The sequence below is a fragment of the Natrix helvetica genome, assembly GCF_964273705.1.
Source record: "Natrix helvetica genome assembly, chromosome: 6".
NCBI classification, from domain to species: Eukaryota; Metazoa; Chordata; class Lepidosauria; order Squamata; family Natricidae; genus Natrix; species Natrix helvetica.
In genome coordinates this window covers 61,448,638-61,465,504 of record NC_138553.1, presented here as the reverse complement: position 1 = coordinate 61,465,504, position 16,867 = coordinate 61,448,638, and the positions used below count along the sequence as shown (strand labels likewise).

The following is a 16,867-nucleotide window of genomic DNA, read 5'->3' as shown; positions in this document are numbered from 1 at the left end:
TACATAATATAAATAATTGTGCGTCCTTATTTTAAATGCCATACCTACTGATTACTTTAGGTGCAGTGGGTACTCCATAAGTCAGGGGTGTCCAAACTTGGGAACTTTAAGACTTGTGGACTTCAACTCCCAGAATTCCCCAGCCAGATGGCTGGGGAATTCTGGGAGTTGAAGTCCACAAGTCTTAAAGTTCCCAAGTTTGGACACCCCTGCCATAAGTGGATTGTTTTATCTATTTTTTGTATTTTTTTTTATCAGATCCACTAAATTGAGGTTTCATAGTAATATTTTATTGTACAATTCAAAATATCACTGCTTAGGTTTAATCCAGAAGTTCAAACATTCATGTGACTAACTTCATAATATTCTGGGAGAAGTAAATTAAAAATAGCTTCTGAGTTTGTTTTTCAGTGTTCAAGAAAAGAGTCTCCCTGCCAGCTTCCCATAAGAAAACTGAGTGGGAAAGCTAGCAGGAAGTTGGAAATTGTTGCCACTGTTTTTTTGCCTGCCTGTGGTCCTTCTGTTTCTCTATTTACGTGAGGAAATATGTCTGAAATGATGACCCAATATTGTCTAATGCAAGTTATGAGTGTCTTCTGAGTTTGTTTTTCTGTGTTTATTGTGAAAATACTTGGAAGTTTAATACTAAGGTGGGTTACTGACCTACATAATAGGATCTTAGCCCAAAGTACCTCTTAGAAAATACTTTTGTGTCTTATAGGAGAGAGAAATACCTTTAAGACAGCTTTTGACAATGGGAAAAGAAGACTTAATACAAGTTAGTCTACTTATTTATTGTATATTTGCTCTTATTGCAACAATACTGCTGTTTTAAATTTTAATTCTGTATTTTTTCACTTCATAACACTTTTCAATACTGATTTGCATTTCTTTTGAGAAGACTCTTCTGTTTAACTGATTTGAATGTCTAATTGTTCCTTTTTTTCCAGAAAAAAAGGTTAGGCTGGATATGTGCTTTAATAGAAATTAGTGTTATACAAAGGGTCTGTTGATATAATCATAGCTTTATCAGTACAAGATGTTTTGCAGTTCTCAGTTGAAATGATTGGTAATTTGAGCAAAATAGAGAATGTTCAAAATGTGTGTGATTGGTAATAATGTGAATAAAATGGAGAATATTTTATAGATATATACACATACGCACGCATGCACGCCAAGAAAATGAAGTGTATAAAATGTGCTGCATTGTATCAGCATTATTTTGTGCAAAACTAATTGACAAGTTTTTACCGTGATAGCAACATTGTCAAATGTAAAATTTCAAATGCATAATTAATATTTGAAGGATTTTAATTTTATTGATAGTTGATAAATAATTTGAATGTTTAAAATTTTAAATCTCCTTACAAATGTTTTTAAATTTTTAGATTGGCATCAACAATACTAGAGATCAACAAAAAATTTTAGGTGCTGTTAAAGAACTACATATAGAAGAAGTAAAGTTGGAAGAGCTGTCTGCAGTGACAAACTTGGAATTCAGGTAAAATAGTGTTAAAAAGAAAGATGAACTATTCCTTTAACTAAAATAGTAATAAAGATCATACTCGTATTTAATAGTCAAATTATTATTTTGCAAAGATCTACTGTGAAATACTAAAGCTAAAGGATATTCATTCTCATATGACCTTAGAGTGAGCAGTGTCCTCCTCACCCATTATTCATATGCATAAGATAAGAGAATAAATAAGGCTATCAAGTCATTATTGTAAATAAATTAGTTTGATGGTAATTGCTTATCTGAAAGTAAATACTCCATTTGCATTTCTGATTCTCTTAGATGCAGTTATGAAAGTTAAAATTTAAAAGTATTTTACCTGTTTTAGTATAAATTAATAATTTTTTAATATTTTTGTTACAGTGGTGATGAATTTCTTTCCTTTCTTATGAAACTAAAAAGACAATGCAGTCAACTTAAAACTTCTGTGCAGAATGTTATTAGTCAGTTTCCTACAGATGCTCATAAGGTACAATATTCATCTAAATGTGTTTTTTCAGAACACCATTCTTCACTTAAGTAAAATTAATTTAATTAATTCCCCACAAGGGAAGGGCTTGTGGGCTGGACCTCTCTCTCTCCATATTAACACTGATTGGAAAAGGCATTGGAGAAAGGAGCTGAAGTAACACAATACTGTGCTGCCTAGGGTACCATGGTTGATGATATATCAAAAGCTACTAAGACTTGGTCAAGGCGAGCAAGGATATTCACTGCCCCTCCCACTCACCACAATTTCATTTTTATTTATTTATTTATTTGCTAATTTTATTTGCTGCTTATCTTACCATGGGGCTACTCTGGAAACACTTAAAACAATAAAAAGGAAGAATTGAAAAAGTGTAAACAGAAAAGTAAAATAATACAATAAATGAAATAATGAAAAAAGAAAGTGAGAATATAGCACTGTGATAACAATAGGTGTTATGCGTGGAAAGCAGGTGGAAGAGAGAGTGAAGTCTGTTATCAATCCAGCAGCCAGCTCCAGTGAGGAACTCCCACATTTGGCCCCCCAGGCCAACCAACAGAGCCAGGTCTTCAGGCTCTTGTGGAAGAATAGGAGGTGGTTGGGTAGATTTTATCCTAGACAGTAAGATGTTCCAAAGGACGGTGCTGTAGCAGAGATGGCTTTTCTTCTGGATCCCAATAGTCGAAGTTCTTTGAATGAAAGGCTGCAAAGAAGGCCCTCTCTGCCACCACGAATAGGATGGGCTTGTCCTAGCAGGATGAGAAATCATCCACAAGCATAACCAGTGCTATTTTATCCCATAGTCAGGCCTGAAGCTCAACTAAAGGGAACCCATTCTGCCATCTTGTACCAGGACAGTGAAATCAGAAAATATATTGTTAAATAAACAATAAAACTGCAGACTTATGGTAACAATTTATAGTCCTGTGGAAGAACAGTATGTGAAGGGTAAATGTCAGTTTGGACACATGCCAGGCACTGTCCAGAAAAAGATTTATTTTTCCAAGTGATTGGATCTGGAATTTCCATTGCCAAATGATGCTGTATGAAAGCATTTTGTCACCTGACCACATCAGTTAGTGCCGGCACTCCCCATTGCCAGTAAAGCAAGGATCACGGGTCACTTAGTGAGCCCCAGACAGGCAGGTAAGGCATGAATGGATGGTTTCTGCTTGGGGAGGGGAGGTTGCATGACTGGCCAGTACCGAGACCTAGAGAAGGATCTATGTAACTGAGTGGAGCAACTGTGACCTTCTCTGCTGGTTTACCCGTTTCGTTTGCTTGTAGGAAACTGGCAGGGATGGTCTCAAATGGCAATAATGTGACTGGGATGCTGCATCCACCCTAAGTGCAAACTGGTTGCTAAGCATCCAGATCACAATTATCTGGCCATGGGCATACTGGGTGTCCCAGAACTTCAGGAACCTTTTGTTAGTCTCCTTTGTTCTCTTAACGGTTGCTGAATGAATGGTCTGTGTGGACTACCTATATTCTTTTGCTATTGAAGAAGCTTCTCAGTTTGCTTAAAAGAACACAGCAGGCTGTACAAACTTGAGGTTCCATAAAGAAGCAAAAGAGCTAAAAGAATTGAATTGACCACTCAATGTCACCTTGGACTAAACCAGCACCTCAAGATGGACACATTTACTTTTGATGACAAATCACCAGATGTGATGTACTCTCCATTATGAAGAACTTGTTTGATTCATTTGGGTTGATAGTTCTGGGGAAATCCCGGGTAAAAAGTTATCTTCAGATGTGTGATATTGGGATACAGTACTGCTTGTATCATGATGATGATTTATGATAATGAAATTCAAAAATGGAAACACATATCCCAGTGGAAACAAATATATATATATTCCTCTTTCTCTTATCATAACTCAGCATAAAGAAGTTAAAGCCACAGTAGTAATAACTGATATGATTGTCATTGACCACCAAGAGAACACACCATATAGAGCTTACTTTTGGTAAGGTGAAGCTCATACCTCAGCCCAAACAAGGTATAATTCTTACACTAAAAATATTACCCAAGTACCAGAGCAAATAGTAAGTGAAATATACATACAAGATGAAAGTCAAGTTTTAAACCAATGATAAAACAGTAGCGGTCAGCATATGCAACCACCCTAGAAGATCCTCTGTAACAAGTATCAAGGTTGAATTAAGTAACAAAATTGAACATACCAAGAGATCAGCACACCAGAACAGAACAGACTACAAAATGATACCTGCAAAACAACTTGTGCAAACAACACAACTTACAAAGTTATAATTCCTCCTAAAATATAAAAGTGTAACACAAATACAGATAGTCCTCGACGTACGATCATTTGTTTAAGATAGTCTTATGACAGTCTTGGAAATGGTGCTTTATGGGTTATAAAGCACTTCCAACTGTTACAAAATGCCACATGATTGCAAATCAGTTGCTTGGCCACTTGCCCACATTTTTACCTGTGGCAGAGTCCAGTCACGTGATTGTGATTTGCAATGTTCTTTCAATTCCCATTGACCACATGGTTTGCATAACAATTATTGTTAAAGTGGTCATAAAACTCGATTCAGAATGGAAATTCCAGTCCCTATTGTTATTGTAAGTTGAGAACTATTTTAAAAACTCTTTACATTGTTGGAATCTGTATGAGTAGAGAGCTGATCTCAAGTGGAGGGATTTGCCAACATTTCATCTAAAAATTACCTTGATATGCAATACTTTAAACGTTTCAACTTTCCTACAAGCTGTAATATATCTTTGCCATGGTGCATCATATTTTCCGGAGGAATTTTGCAGGATTAGCCAGGATTGGGTATTGTGATGTCCAATTGGCCTCAAGACAGAGTTAATTTGAAGCCACGCCTCTATGCACCTTGCTTCTGGTTCCCAGTTTCAACTCTGTCTGGCCGAAGAAAGACAGGTTGCTTTTGGTTCCTGATTCTTCCAAAAACAATCCAGTGCCATCCTGCAAATTCCTTCCCCTTGCCTCCATCTGATACCTGGAAGCCTCCCCTTGGTGTGGCTCGCTCCCAGCTGCCGGTAAGGGATTTAAAAGTTGCTTCTTGGGGCTTTAGAGGTAGGACGCCATTACGGCGGCCATTTTGGGGGCTCAATTCCTGCGGGCCGCATGGGCTGGGGCAGAGGCTACTATGAAGCCTCGTTTTCATCCCTGCCTTCCTGGGTGGCCATCCTTTCTGCAGCGGCGGCAGCGGCAAGGCCCTGCAGGCCCAGGATCGACGCCAGGAGGCCTGGAGTGGCATGGGACAGCGAGGAGGGGCAAAAGGGACAGGAAAGGTCTACCAGAGGCTGATTTCGTTGCGTGGAGGCTGTGAGTGATTGGGGGAAGCTGTCTTTTGGTCGCTGCTGTTTCTGGTGGGCTGAGCCTGGTTGAGCCCTGACCTGGTGCCATGGCAGATGTAGAGGAGTGTCCGGATTCCCCCCATTGTCCCCTGGGGAGGGGACATCCAGTGGGGCCCGAGTGAGGCCCACAGTCTCTGTGAGACTGCGAAAAACTGCAGCAGCTGGAAAATCCTCCAAGGCCTTGCAGAAGGATGAGGAAAGGAGGCCCAGGGTCCTGGAAAAGCAGGTGTCCAGGGCTGAACAGAGGGGTAGGCCTAGTTGTCCCTTGATGTCTAGATCGCCCATTAGATCCAGGTCTAGGTCTCCTCACAGGGAGGATTCCCCAGTATATCTCAGGGACATTTCACCTCCCCCCCACTCTCCATGGTGAACAGGGCCCCTATCTAAGGGATCCTTTTCAGTGCAGGGGGGATAGTCCCATTAGGCCATCATTGGCTCCACAGTCGGAAGACTGCACAAGAGGAGGAGGAGGATTCCTTCGTTAGAGACATGGAGCAGCTTCCAGCAAGCATTCAGAGGTTTATCTCCTCTGCAATTTACTCTGCAAGTATGCCTCACGGGCAATGGCGGCCTCGGCGACCTCCCGACCTCTCCTGTGGCTGAGGGTGTGGCAAGTGGAGAACAAGGCAAAGTGGCAACTGGCATCGTCGCCTTATTCCGGAAGATCCCTTTTCGGTACCCTGTTAGACCCAATCCTTGTTGAGGACAAGAATAAAAAAGTCATGCCTACGCCCGCAAAGAAGTCGGAGCAAAAATCTGCACCTTACTTTCGGAAGCAGTCCTATCGTCAGTCAGATCAGGAGGCACAGCACAGCAGGTATTTTCCGAGATCAGATAGGCAGTCGGATAGGCACTACACCAGGGATAGGCCTAGGTTCCAACCCCAGGGGAAGAGGCCCTAAAGGGGGGGAGGTGGCCATCCCTACCGCCGGGGTAGATAGGTCAATACCAACCCCACCCATAGGTGGCAGACTGCTTCTGTTTGCCGACGCCTGGGCTGACATTACCACTGACGCCTGGGTTCTGAATACCATTAAATTTGCCCTGTGCCTAGAGTTTCTCTCCATTCCACTGAACCACTTTTGGACGTTTTCAGTCGCCAAGAGTAAAGATAAATGCTCTCTCATGAGGCAGGTGATCCGACACCTCCTAGAGATTAGGGTGCTGGAACCGGTTCCACCGGACCAAGTGGGGTCAGGTTTCTGTTCCAACCTCTTTGTCGTTCCAAAGAGGGGGGATGGAGGGCGATTCTGGATCTTAAACTGCTAAATTTTCACTTAGTCTATAGAATATTCAAGATGGCGTCGCTTCCATCTTGGCGGGGGTCAGGCGCAATGATTTCATGGCCTCTGTCGACCTGACGGAGCCTTACCTCCATATCCCCATCTTCCCTGGCCATCATAAGTATCTCAGGTTCTCCTATTTAGGTAGCCACTACCAGTATAGGGCCCTACCATTTGGCTTGACGTCGGCACCTCGGACCTTCACTAAGGTTTAGCCGCAATGGCGGCTTACCTACGTGAGCGCTCTGTCAGGGTCCAATGCTACCTCAATGACATCTTAGTCCAAATAGCATCGTTTGAGCGATGTTAGGATATTTCGTTGGTGGTATCCACACTACAGCAGTTAGGTTTTTCGGTTAACCTAGATAAGAGTTCCCTCGTTCCTGCCACCAGGATTCCTCACCTGGGGACCATCATAGACTCTAAGCTGGGGAAGGTGTTCCTGTCCTACGACCGTAAAGTTAGTTTGTTAGCCTTAGTTAGACAAGTTAGAAGTCAATGTTTTGTTCCTGTAGTAGTGTTCTCCAGCTTGCTGGGGAAATTCATTTCTTGCATAGACGTGGTGCCTTGCTCGTCTACACTCGCAGCCGCTCCAATGGCATCTCCTGCCGCATCAGAGGTCAAACTCCAGGAATTCCGAGGAAAAAGTTCCAGTGACACCACAGGTGCAGCTGTCATTGAGATGGTGGGTCTCCCCAGTGCTACATGAGGGCTGCGAGTTCAGGGACCTGGAGCGCCACATCCTGACAACGGATGCCAGCTTGTACGGGTGGGGAGCTCTCTTGGAGTCCCGGATGGCGCAGGGGCATTGGACCTGGTTGGACTTCCAACACAATATAAATTGGCTGGAACTGCGAGCAATTCACTTGGCATTGCGGCACTTCAAGGACCATGTTCGGGATCGAGACGTCTTGGTGCTGACCGACAACGTGGTGGCAAAAGCCCACGTCAACTGACAGGCACACACTCCAGGGCTCTTCGAACCAAGGTGATGGCACTCTGCGCCTGGGCGGAGAGGCATCTTCGATCGCTCAGGGTGCAGCATATCACAGGAGTGAACAACCATCAAGCCAACTGTCGGGCCACGGTCGACCATGGGGAATGGAGCTTTTCTCTGAAACTGTTCCAGGCCATCTGCTCCAGGTTCGGCCATCCGGTGGTGGACCTGTTGCCACACCGCAGAACGCTCAGGTGGATCGGTTCTTCTCTCGGTTCCCGGCTCGGGGGACGGAGGGAGTCGACGCACTTTGGATTCCATGGCCAGAGGGCCTGCTCTACGCCTTCCCTCCCCTTCTCCCTGAGGTAGTTCAGAAAGTAATATCAGAGAAGGCGGAGCTCATCTTAGTCATGCCCTACTGACCGTGCCGGGCGTGGTTTGCGGACCTAATGTGCCTGTCAGTGTCACACCTGTGGAGTATCCCATGGAGGGATGTGAACTTCAGACGGGGGAACCTGGTGCATCCCGAGCCACAGTGCTAGCCGTGTGGAGATTGAGCGGGAGCACCTAAGGGCTGCCCAGCTTTCACAGAGGGTGATCTCCATAATTGAGGCTTCACGCAAGGGTTCCACCACTAGGATTTATGATTTATGATGGGTCTTTGCAGAGTGGTGCCGGGTCTCAGGAGCGAATCCTCGCTAGGCTTCGGTACCGCACGTCTTGGAGTTCCTCCAAGATGGATTGGATAGGGAGCTCTTACATGGCACCCTCAGGAGACAGGTGGCGGACCTCTCCACGATTATTCGGGGAGAGGAGCTCCTTCCACTTTCCCAGGTCCCATTAATTAAGAGGTTTTTGAAGGGTGTGGGGAATCCCCTGGTAGTCCGCAGATTTCCGACATGGAGCCTCACTATGGTTCTCCAAGCAATGATAGGAGCACCGTTCGAACCTCTTGAGGACGGTTTACCTGAAGTTTGTAACCCTTAAGGTAGTGTTCCTTGTGGCGGTCACCTCAGGCCGTCGCATCTCTGAACTGGGGCCGTTGGGGGAGTTCAGGGGGTAGGGTGTGTTCCCTTATGACTTGTTTTCAGGTGTTTTGCAGTGGGCTTGACTCGTTGAAACTGGGAACCAGAAGCAAGGAGCACAGAGGCGTGGCTTCAAATTAACTCTGTCTCAAGGCCAATTGGACATCACAATACACAATCCTGGCTAATCCTGCAAAACCTCCTAAAACAACAGTTCAGGTAAGACATTTTCACCTGTCATTTTCACCTGAAACCAGAGGCTATCCCTTATGTTTGCTATTGTTTGCATATCAGCACAAAACCACACTCACTCTGAACTTTATTGACGATGGAAAATCCTCTCTAAGAGGTGGCAGGAGGCTTGTATGGGAGAGGCTTATTCAAAACCTCAAAATGTGTAGGTGCGTGTATATTTTTCAAACAATAAAATTTTGCAATAGTGAAATTATATCAGTGAAATGCATTTCATATGTAACTGTAATTAAGACATTTTTAAATTTTCTTAGTTGGTTCTTGAATGGAGTCCACCCCATAGTCTTGCTACAGTATGTGAAGAACTCATTTTGAATGCTGAAGATCTGACTGCAGAGGCTGTAAAACTAAAAATGGCCATGAATAAGGTACATATCCCTTTATGAATAGAGTACATATGATAATTACCAACAGATCAACACATTTCTAAGAATTCATTCAGGTTGTATTGTTGTTAAATTTTAATAGTACTCTGCCCACAGTCACTTTGTTAGGTAGATGAGCCATCGGCAAATTTGATAAATAAATAAATAATGGATTAATAGATTTGGTAGACTGAGTTCAAACATGTCAATTCTAACATTCTAGAATTTGCCATTATAGAGTACATCCTAGCAGTCACAACTGAGACAGTCAACTTTGTTAAGAAAAGTGATTGCTAAGTGAATGAGCTTACTGTCTTCAGCTTTCTTTTGTTTCACAGACCTATGAATGGTCACTAAATGAGAAAGTCAGTAAATAAGGACTACACATAAAAAAACAAAATACCATGCAATTTGGAAACTTGGTAGTCTTTTCCTATTCAGAATTGTCAGTGAGCAGATACAGCAAAATTAATTTAGGCTTGCATATGCAGTTGCAATGCTGCGTTTCTGCTATTTAAATAAAACCTTCAATGTTACAGAAGGCTAAATTTGAATTTTTCTGGAATATAGTGGTATAGATTTCTAACATTTTTTTCTTCTATTCAATACACTTTTATCAGCTCCAAGATGGGCAGAATGATGATCCTTGCCGAATGCAACCTTTGGTGGAATACAGCAGATGGAAGACAACTTTTTTTAAAATAGCAGTACTATCTGTGATTGGGTCTGGATGTGTTTTCTTTATTTTCAAGTTATCTCTAAAGAAAAATTGAATTACAATAAGATTTTATTTATAGTTGATAAAGCTACCCTGTTTCTCTCAAAATAAGACCTTCCTGGATAATAAGCCCTCCCCCAAAATATTGCAACACAGCAGCAGCCATGAGGTGACCACACTCATCGCCTCCTGTACCTTAAAAATAATGTCTCCCCAAAAATAAGGCCAAGCACTTATTTTGGGGGTTGAAAGAAAATAAGACAGTGTCTTATTTTGGGAGAAACACGATAGATAATTCTTAAGTTTTAATTTTAAAAGGTACATTGATTTTCACCATTTCTAAATTATCCATGCAGCTCTCTTTCACCAATAGATTATGCTATTGGAAGTTGACCTATTTTTGCTACCGGTAGTGCGATGTTTCAAGTTTTCTTTGCAAGTTATAAGGGTGGGAATAGGAATTGGAAGCAAAATGCTTCCACTTCCTTTTGCATAACCTCTTTGTCATGCACAAATACACTCCAGGTACAAAGTCACTCAGCTGACTTTTACTCTGCTATCATATTCTGACAGCTTGATTTGGGGTTATAGCAGAAACAGGAGCAATTTGCCTCTCACTGTTAAAATTCCAAAAAGGGTGTGTTTGTGACGGCAGCGTCCCTCAGGATGGTCATGAGGTTGAGTTGTAATCTCTACCTTCATATATTAGTCACCACTACAATAAATCCCAATTCTTAGATTTTCTAATTTTAAATCCATATGAATATATGTATGTTTCAGATTCATATTGATATGCAAATAATGTAACTGAGTAAGTACTATTTTTTATTCATTAGTCTATGCCTCCAAGTAATCCCTATGTTGCCAATAAGAATGTTATATTAACTGTATGTTGAGTTCTTTTATTTCTCTCCATATATCATAATTAGATATTTTTTATTTCAAACAGATAGGAAATAACTTATTCTCTCATACTAACATATTTGACTGTTATTAATTATCTCTTCATGGATTTCTGTCTGTGGAAGTTGTCTTATTTTAGGAAAACTGGGTAGAAAAAAGATGTGACTCAAATCCAATAAATAAAGTAAACCTTGATCTTGTTTATGTTTTTTGCAATAGCCACAAGTTTGCTTAGTTTGCATTCTGACATTGCTACGAGAAGTTAATATTCAAGGTTGTTACTTTTGTCTGGATTTGCTTACTTCCTGATCTGAGTTTTATTTTTAAAAGCAAGATCAAAAGCTCTTAGTGAGATCTTTAGTGTTAATAGAAATCCTGCCATGTTAAGCTATGTTCAGGATTTTTAACAATACATGGTTAATTGTGGAGTTTATGCTTATGCCATTTTATTATTTTTATAAATAAGATGAACATACCTGAAACACCTTCATCCACCTATTTTCCCCACAACAACCATCCTGTTACGTCAGGGGTCAGCAACCTTAAAAACTCAAAGAGCCACAATAGTCCTAAACGGAAGCCCCCCCATTCAATTCTGGAGCCGATCAGAAGTCCAGTTCCCCCACCATAGAGTCTCCTTCTAGTGCACCATCCTTTTCCCTCTACCTGTCCTAACCAAAAGACCAATTGTGGAATTGACCAGAGACCATCCAATTGTGGAATTGACCAGAGACAGAGAGCCACAGCAGAGGGATGAAAGAGCCACGTGCGGCTCCAGAGCCACAGGTTGCTGATCCCTGTGTTAGGTGATTTGGGCTGAGAGAGAATGTCTGGCAAAGTCATATAGCCAGTTTATTGGAGTTAGTCCAATAACTCAATAATACCAAAACCAAATAAAAAGCACTTGGAAACAACCATTAGTCCAAAATGCAATGGCACAGGTCATTGCACTTAGGGATTTCACATTGATTCCACTTGATGTCCACGTCCAACTTAAGGTACTGTTATTGATCAATGATAACCCTTATAGGTGGTTATCTGGCTACCTTCAGGATCACTTACTTCCATCAGTAAGTTACACAAAAAAGAAACTGTTGCAAATCCTGCATTTTGAGATGTTGCAGGGACTGAGGTTAAGTGGTAGTGTTCTGTAATAGTGTCAATATTTTGGCACGTCTTCCATGAGAAGATCAGATTCTTTTGGAGAATTTTGAAGATTGAATTGTTTTGGAAAGCTTTCTCTTAATGTTTCTGTGTTTGTTTATTTGTACTTTATGTTGTATTTTCAAATTATTTTTGTAGTTGCTTATTTATGCTTAGATGCTTTATGTAAAATACTAACATTTCTTAATCACAACAGTGTAGAAATATGATTAATAAAATAAGCATAAGAAATGGTGCCCATTATGGTCTATAAAAAGATGTGTGAATTCAGTTGACTCTAGTGCATGACATATTCAAGTAATACATATGCCACAGCAGGTTCAATAGTTTTCCATTGTTCCCAAATCAGTTATGGATGGGTAATGTGTTTTATAGGAAAACCAACTTTCATGTGCCTGAGATTGGGGAATTGCATAGAAAAAAATTACACAGTGTAAGAGAATGCCACTCTAGCCAATAACAATCTCTCCTCTTTTGCCCCGAGGGAAGATTCTTTATACAACCATTGATTGGACATAGGACATATGTACTTCATGTCAATCTTTTGATGTAGTATAGCAATTTTTTTTCTCATAGAATTTGATACACTGGCCAAACTTGCAAACCTAATTTGCATAGCATGTGATGTTCTTAGCTGTGCTAAATGTTTAATACCCTTATGATTAGAAATGTTTCAGTCACTACCGTGTTTCTCCGAAAATATGACAGGGTCTTATTTTCTTTTTACCTACAGAATATGGCTTGGGCTTTATTATAGGGGGAGGGTTTATTTTTGGGGGGTTGCCCGGCGGCTGCTCTCTTGGGAGCGGGCTCCCAAAGAGCCGGGCACAGCCTCATGGGCGAATGGCTATGTTGTGCTGTCGCGGCAGCGCAACACAACAGCCATGAAGCAACCACGCTCACGAGCAGCCACCCGGCAAACCCCCTTTGCAGCTGGGCACAGCGTCATTCACTGACCTAGGGTTATCACCAAGCCACATGAGTGCCTGTTTGCTGCCGCCCGGCTCCCGCGGCTTAGCGCCTTCCAAATGCCAGTGAATGGCGCTCTGCACGACTGGAGAGGGGGGTTGCGCGAGCGGCTGTTCTGCTGTCCCTCACCAGCCTCCCAGCCTCAGAATGCATGGCCCAGCTCTCATTACAGAGCTAGGGAACCTCCGCCGCCATCCCAGCCTGGTTTCCGCGGCTTCCAACCCGAGTCTTTTGGCAGTGGCCGCTCTGGGCGCACACTCTATGGTTATGGGCCAGCTGCCTGCAGAGCGTACAACCATAGAGCTTGCGCCCAGAGCAGCCACTGCTGAAAGACATAGGTAGACCTCAACTATGAGAGACAAAATGAGAAAACAAATCCAGACAATCACATTGGTTGATTTGGAACTAATTTATTTGCAAATTATGGTGGAAAATAAGTATTTGGTCAATATCAAAAGTTCATCTCAATACTTTGTTACATATCCTTTGTTGGCAATGACAGAGGTCAAACGTTTCCTCTAAGTCTTCACAAGTTGGCACACACTGTTGCTGGTATGTTGGCCCATTCCTCCATGCAGATCTCCTCAAGAGCAGTGATGTTTTGGGGCTGTTGTATGGGCAACATGGACTTTCAACTCCCTCCAAAGGTTTTCTATGGGGTTGAGATCTGTAGACTGGCTAGGCCACTCCAGGACCTTGAAATGCTTCTTACGAAGCCACTCCTTCATTGCCCGGGCGGTATGTTTGGGATTATTGTCATGTTGAAAGATCCAGCCACGTTTCATCTTCAATGCCCTTGCTGATGGAAGGAGGTTTGCACTCAAAATCTCACGATACATGGCCCCATTCATTCTGTCCTGTACACGGATCAGTCGTCCTGGTCCCTTTGCAGAGAGCCCCAAAGCATGATGTTGCCACCCCCATGCTTCACAGTAGGTGTTCTTTGGATGCAACTCAGCATTCTCTCCTCCAAACACGACGAGTTGTGTTTCTACCAAAGAGTTCTATTTTGGTTTCATCTGACCCTATGACATTCTCCCAATCCTCTTCTGGATCATCCAAATGCTCTCTAGCAAACTTCAGACGGGCCCGGACATGTACTGGCTTAAGCAGGGGGACACATCTGGCATTGCAGGATCTGAGTCCCTGGTGGCGTAGTGTGTTACTGATGGTAGCCTTTGTTACATTGGTCCCAGCTCTTTGCAGGTCATTCACTTGGTCCCCCCATGTGGTCCTGGGATTTTTGCTCACCGTTCTTGTGATCATTTTGACCCCACGGGGTGAGATCTTGCGTGGAGCCCCAGATCGAGGGAGATTATCAATGGTCTTGTATGTCTTCCATTTTCTAATTATTGCTCCCACAGTTGATTTGTTCACACCAAGCTGCTTGCCTATTGCAGATTCAGTCTTCCCAGCCTGGTGCAGGTCTACAATTTTGTTTCTGGTGTCCTTCGACAGCTCTTTGGTCTTCACCATAGTGGAGTTTGGAGTGTGACTGTTTGAGGTTGTGGACAGGTGTCTTTTATACTGATAAGTTCAAATAGGTGCCATTGATACAGGTAATGAGTGCAGGACAGAGGAGCCTCTTAAAGAAGGTACAGGTCTGTGAGAGCCAAAAATCTTGCTTGTTTGTAGGTGACCAAATACTTATTTTCCACCATAATTTGCAAATAAATTCTTTCCAAATCAGCCAATGTGATTGTCTGGATTTGTTTTCTCATTTTGTCTCTCATAGTTGAGGTCTACCTATGATGCCAATTACAAGCCTCTCTCATCTTTTTAAGTGGGAGAATTTGCACAATTGGTGGCTGACTAAATACTTTTTTGCCCCACTGTATATCCAGATAATCAAGTTACATGTGTGATTTTACAACTGCCTATAATTTCCAGAATATTATATATAGCATTTTCATATCTATAAAGCTACAGTAATGGAAATGCATAATACCATGTCCATTACCTTTTAGTAAGCTTTTTGTTTCAGGTTAACTTATTTTAAGACAAATTTTCCCAATATTTGTCAATAATATTTTGAGGGCTTTATAATGGAAAATGTCAGCAGCAACGATGTCAGCTAATGCAAATATAAAAATATTGCTCCATTGCTTTCCAATACCTAAAATCACCATAAGCACTGGGTCTATTACAACTTAATAAGTGTTTTAAAATCTAAATTTAGGGTCTGTAGATTGAAATAATTATTTTCTCTGTCTATTGTTTATTTGTTCTAATTACAGTCAAAGGCTGCTGGTATTTCTCACGTACCACATAATGGGTCTCCTTTCTTCCTCTGGATTCCAAAGTTCCATTTCAGACTTTGTAATTATTCCCTGGTGGGTTTTATCTGTCCCCCTCCCCACTTGTATACACTACCCTGCAATATAGTTTCTTATGACGAACAAGTCTCATTTCCTCTCAGCTGACACTTTTACTAGGAAAACTATATTGTATTAATAAAGGTGACCTATTTACTGGTACAGTTTTAGAGCCACGTTTGCCTTTTGTGTCAAAAACCTGTTTCTGTGCCTGTGTTTCCAATTATAGTTGACAGTTAATGTGTTTTCTGACAAATTTTATCTCATTTGTTTGGTATTATTCATTCTCTTATGAGCTGTTCTTTTTGTTTCATAACTTTTAACCCCACCTTTGGTATGTTTTGTGTGTATTTACTGTTGTGATCATCCTTTAAAAAATTTTTAAATGTTAATCAAAAAATCCTATTAAAATGGAAATAATCTCTGAAAACTTTATTGGTTTTACTGCTACCACTAAACCCTTCCCTGGTTTGGAAATAGCCTTTTATCTCTCTTATATATTTGACTAAACATGACTCAGAAATGAGAAGCTGCAGAACACTGTAGTCCCTTTGTACTAATCTGTAAACAAGGAAATTGGTTAAGATTAGTTTATAACCCAGTTCCTTTAACATCACATATTTATAGACTGCCAGTTCTTGCCTTCTCTGGAACTAAATATTTAACACTCTCCCTCTGACAGGTCTTCCTAAACTCCCAGCTCTCCTTAGTTGCATCCTTTCACTTCACCCTCTAAATCTGCCCTTAGCTTCCCCACTCTTCTGGAATATGACCTGGGAGGAGGTGTTCTGTATTCCCCTACTTTGATTGACAGTTCTAGTGCTCAATCATGACACTCAATTCCTCATGGAAGCTAGAAGAGAATTAAAACAAGATCAAATGGTTGCCATACACAAAAGTTTATTTTTTTAGTTTTTGTTTCTTGAAAGCAAAATAGAATCAAACATCAATGTACTTTGTACAACAAAAATGTATGATAACAGACAATTTATGAAGAGCTTAAAATGGGTTCTCTTCTAAAAAAGAAATCATGCTTTCTGGTAGTCAACAGGGAGTTGGCACAGAAAATATGGCAGTCATTGAGAACTGTTTTCCTTTAGATCCTTGTTAGCTGATGCCAGAGACTGGAGGGCAGGATGCTTTCCACTTTTTCCATCACAAAGTTTAAGGGAGCAAAGAGAGTACTAAGAAACTGCAAGAAAAGAGTTATAGTTATCTGATTTGTACCACTCAACCTAGTTTGGAATAATACACAAGTTTTCATTTGAAATAATTTTTAATCTATTTAATAGATAGGTTTAAATCAATATATTAATATAAAGATTATTTAATCTGCAGAACAAAATGTCCTAATGACTTTTCTATAGATCGAATGCTACAAAGGAAATAATTCATATTTCAGATATATTTTGATGGTTGATTTAAGCCCTCTTCAACTCACTGAAAATCTCTCTTCTGTTATGACTAGGTTTTCCAGTACTCAGTTGGCCTCTCTGATGACTTTGTTTTAATCATGGGGCTTCTTGCTTTAGTTATATCATCAAACTTTCTCCCAATGTTCCTATCTTCATTAAACAGATCAATCTCATC

The 16,867-nt window shown here is 41.3% G+C and overlaps 2 protein-coding genes across 6 annotated transcripts in view; one reads left to right on the top strand and one right to left on the bottom strand.

Annotated features, from left to right (window-relative positions):
- The window catches only part of ASZ1 (ankyrin repeat, SAM and basic leucine zipper domain containing 1), a 38,460-nt gene extending 26,233 nt beyond the window's left edge, over window positions 1–12,227 (top strand). The window contains exons 9-14 of the mRNA XM_081956820.1: window positions 722–778; window positions 1,389–1,501; window positions 1,880–1,985; window positions 9,098–9,211; window positions 9,829–11,354; window positions 11,636–12,227. Of these exons, the coding sequence (XP_081812946.1) occupies window positions 722–778; window positions 1,389–1,501; window positions 1,880–1,985; window positions 9,098–9,211; window positions 9,829–9,981 (543 nt within the window). The 3' untranslated portion in view covers window positions 9,982–11,354; window positions 11,636–12,227. The remainder of the gene's footprint in view (window positions 1–721; window positions 779–1,388; window positions 1,502–1,879; window positions 1,986–9,097; window positions 9,212–9,828; window positions 11,355–11,635) is intronic.
- A 3,938-nt stretch (window positions 12,228–16,165) lies between these two features.
- Window positions 16,166–16,867, bottom strand: part of ST7 (suppression of tumorigenicity 7) — a 112,855-nt gene continuing 112,153 nt past the window's right edge. For all 5 annotated transcript variants that reach the window (XM_081958613.1, XM_081958612.1, XM_081958616.1 and 2 more), the window contains exon 15: window positions 16,166–16,469. In XM_081958613.1, the coding sequence (XP_081814739.1) occupies window positions 16,374–16,469 (96 nt within the window). In that variant the 3' untranslated portion in view covers window positions 16,166–16,373. The remainder of the gene's footprint in view (window positions 16,470–16,867) is intronic.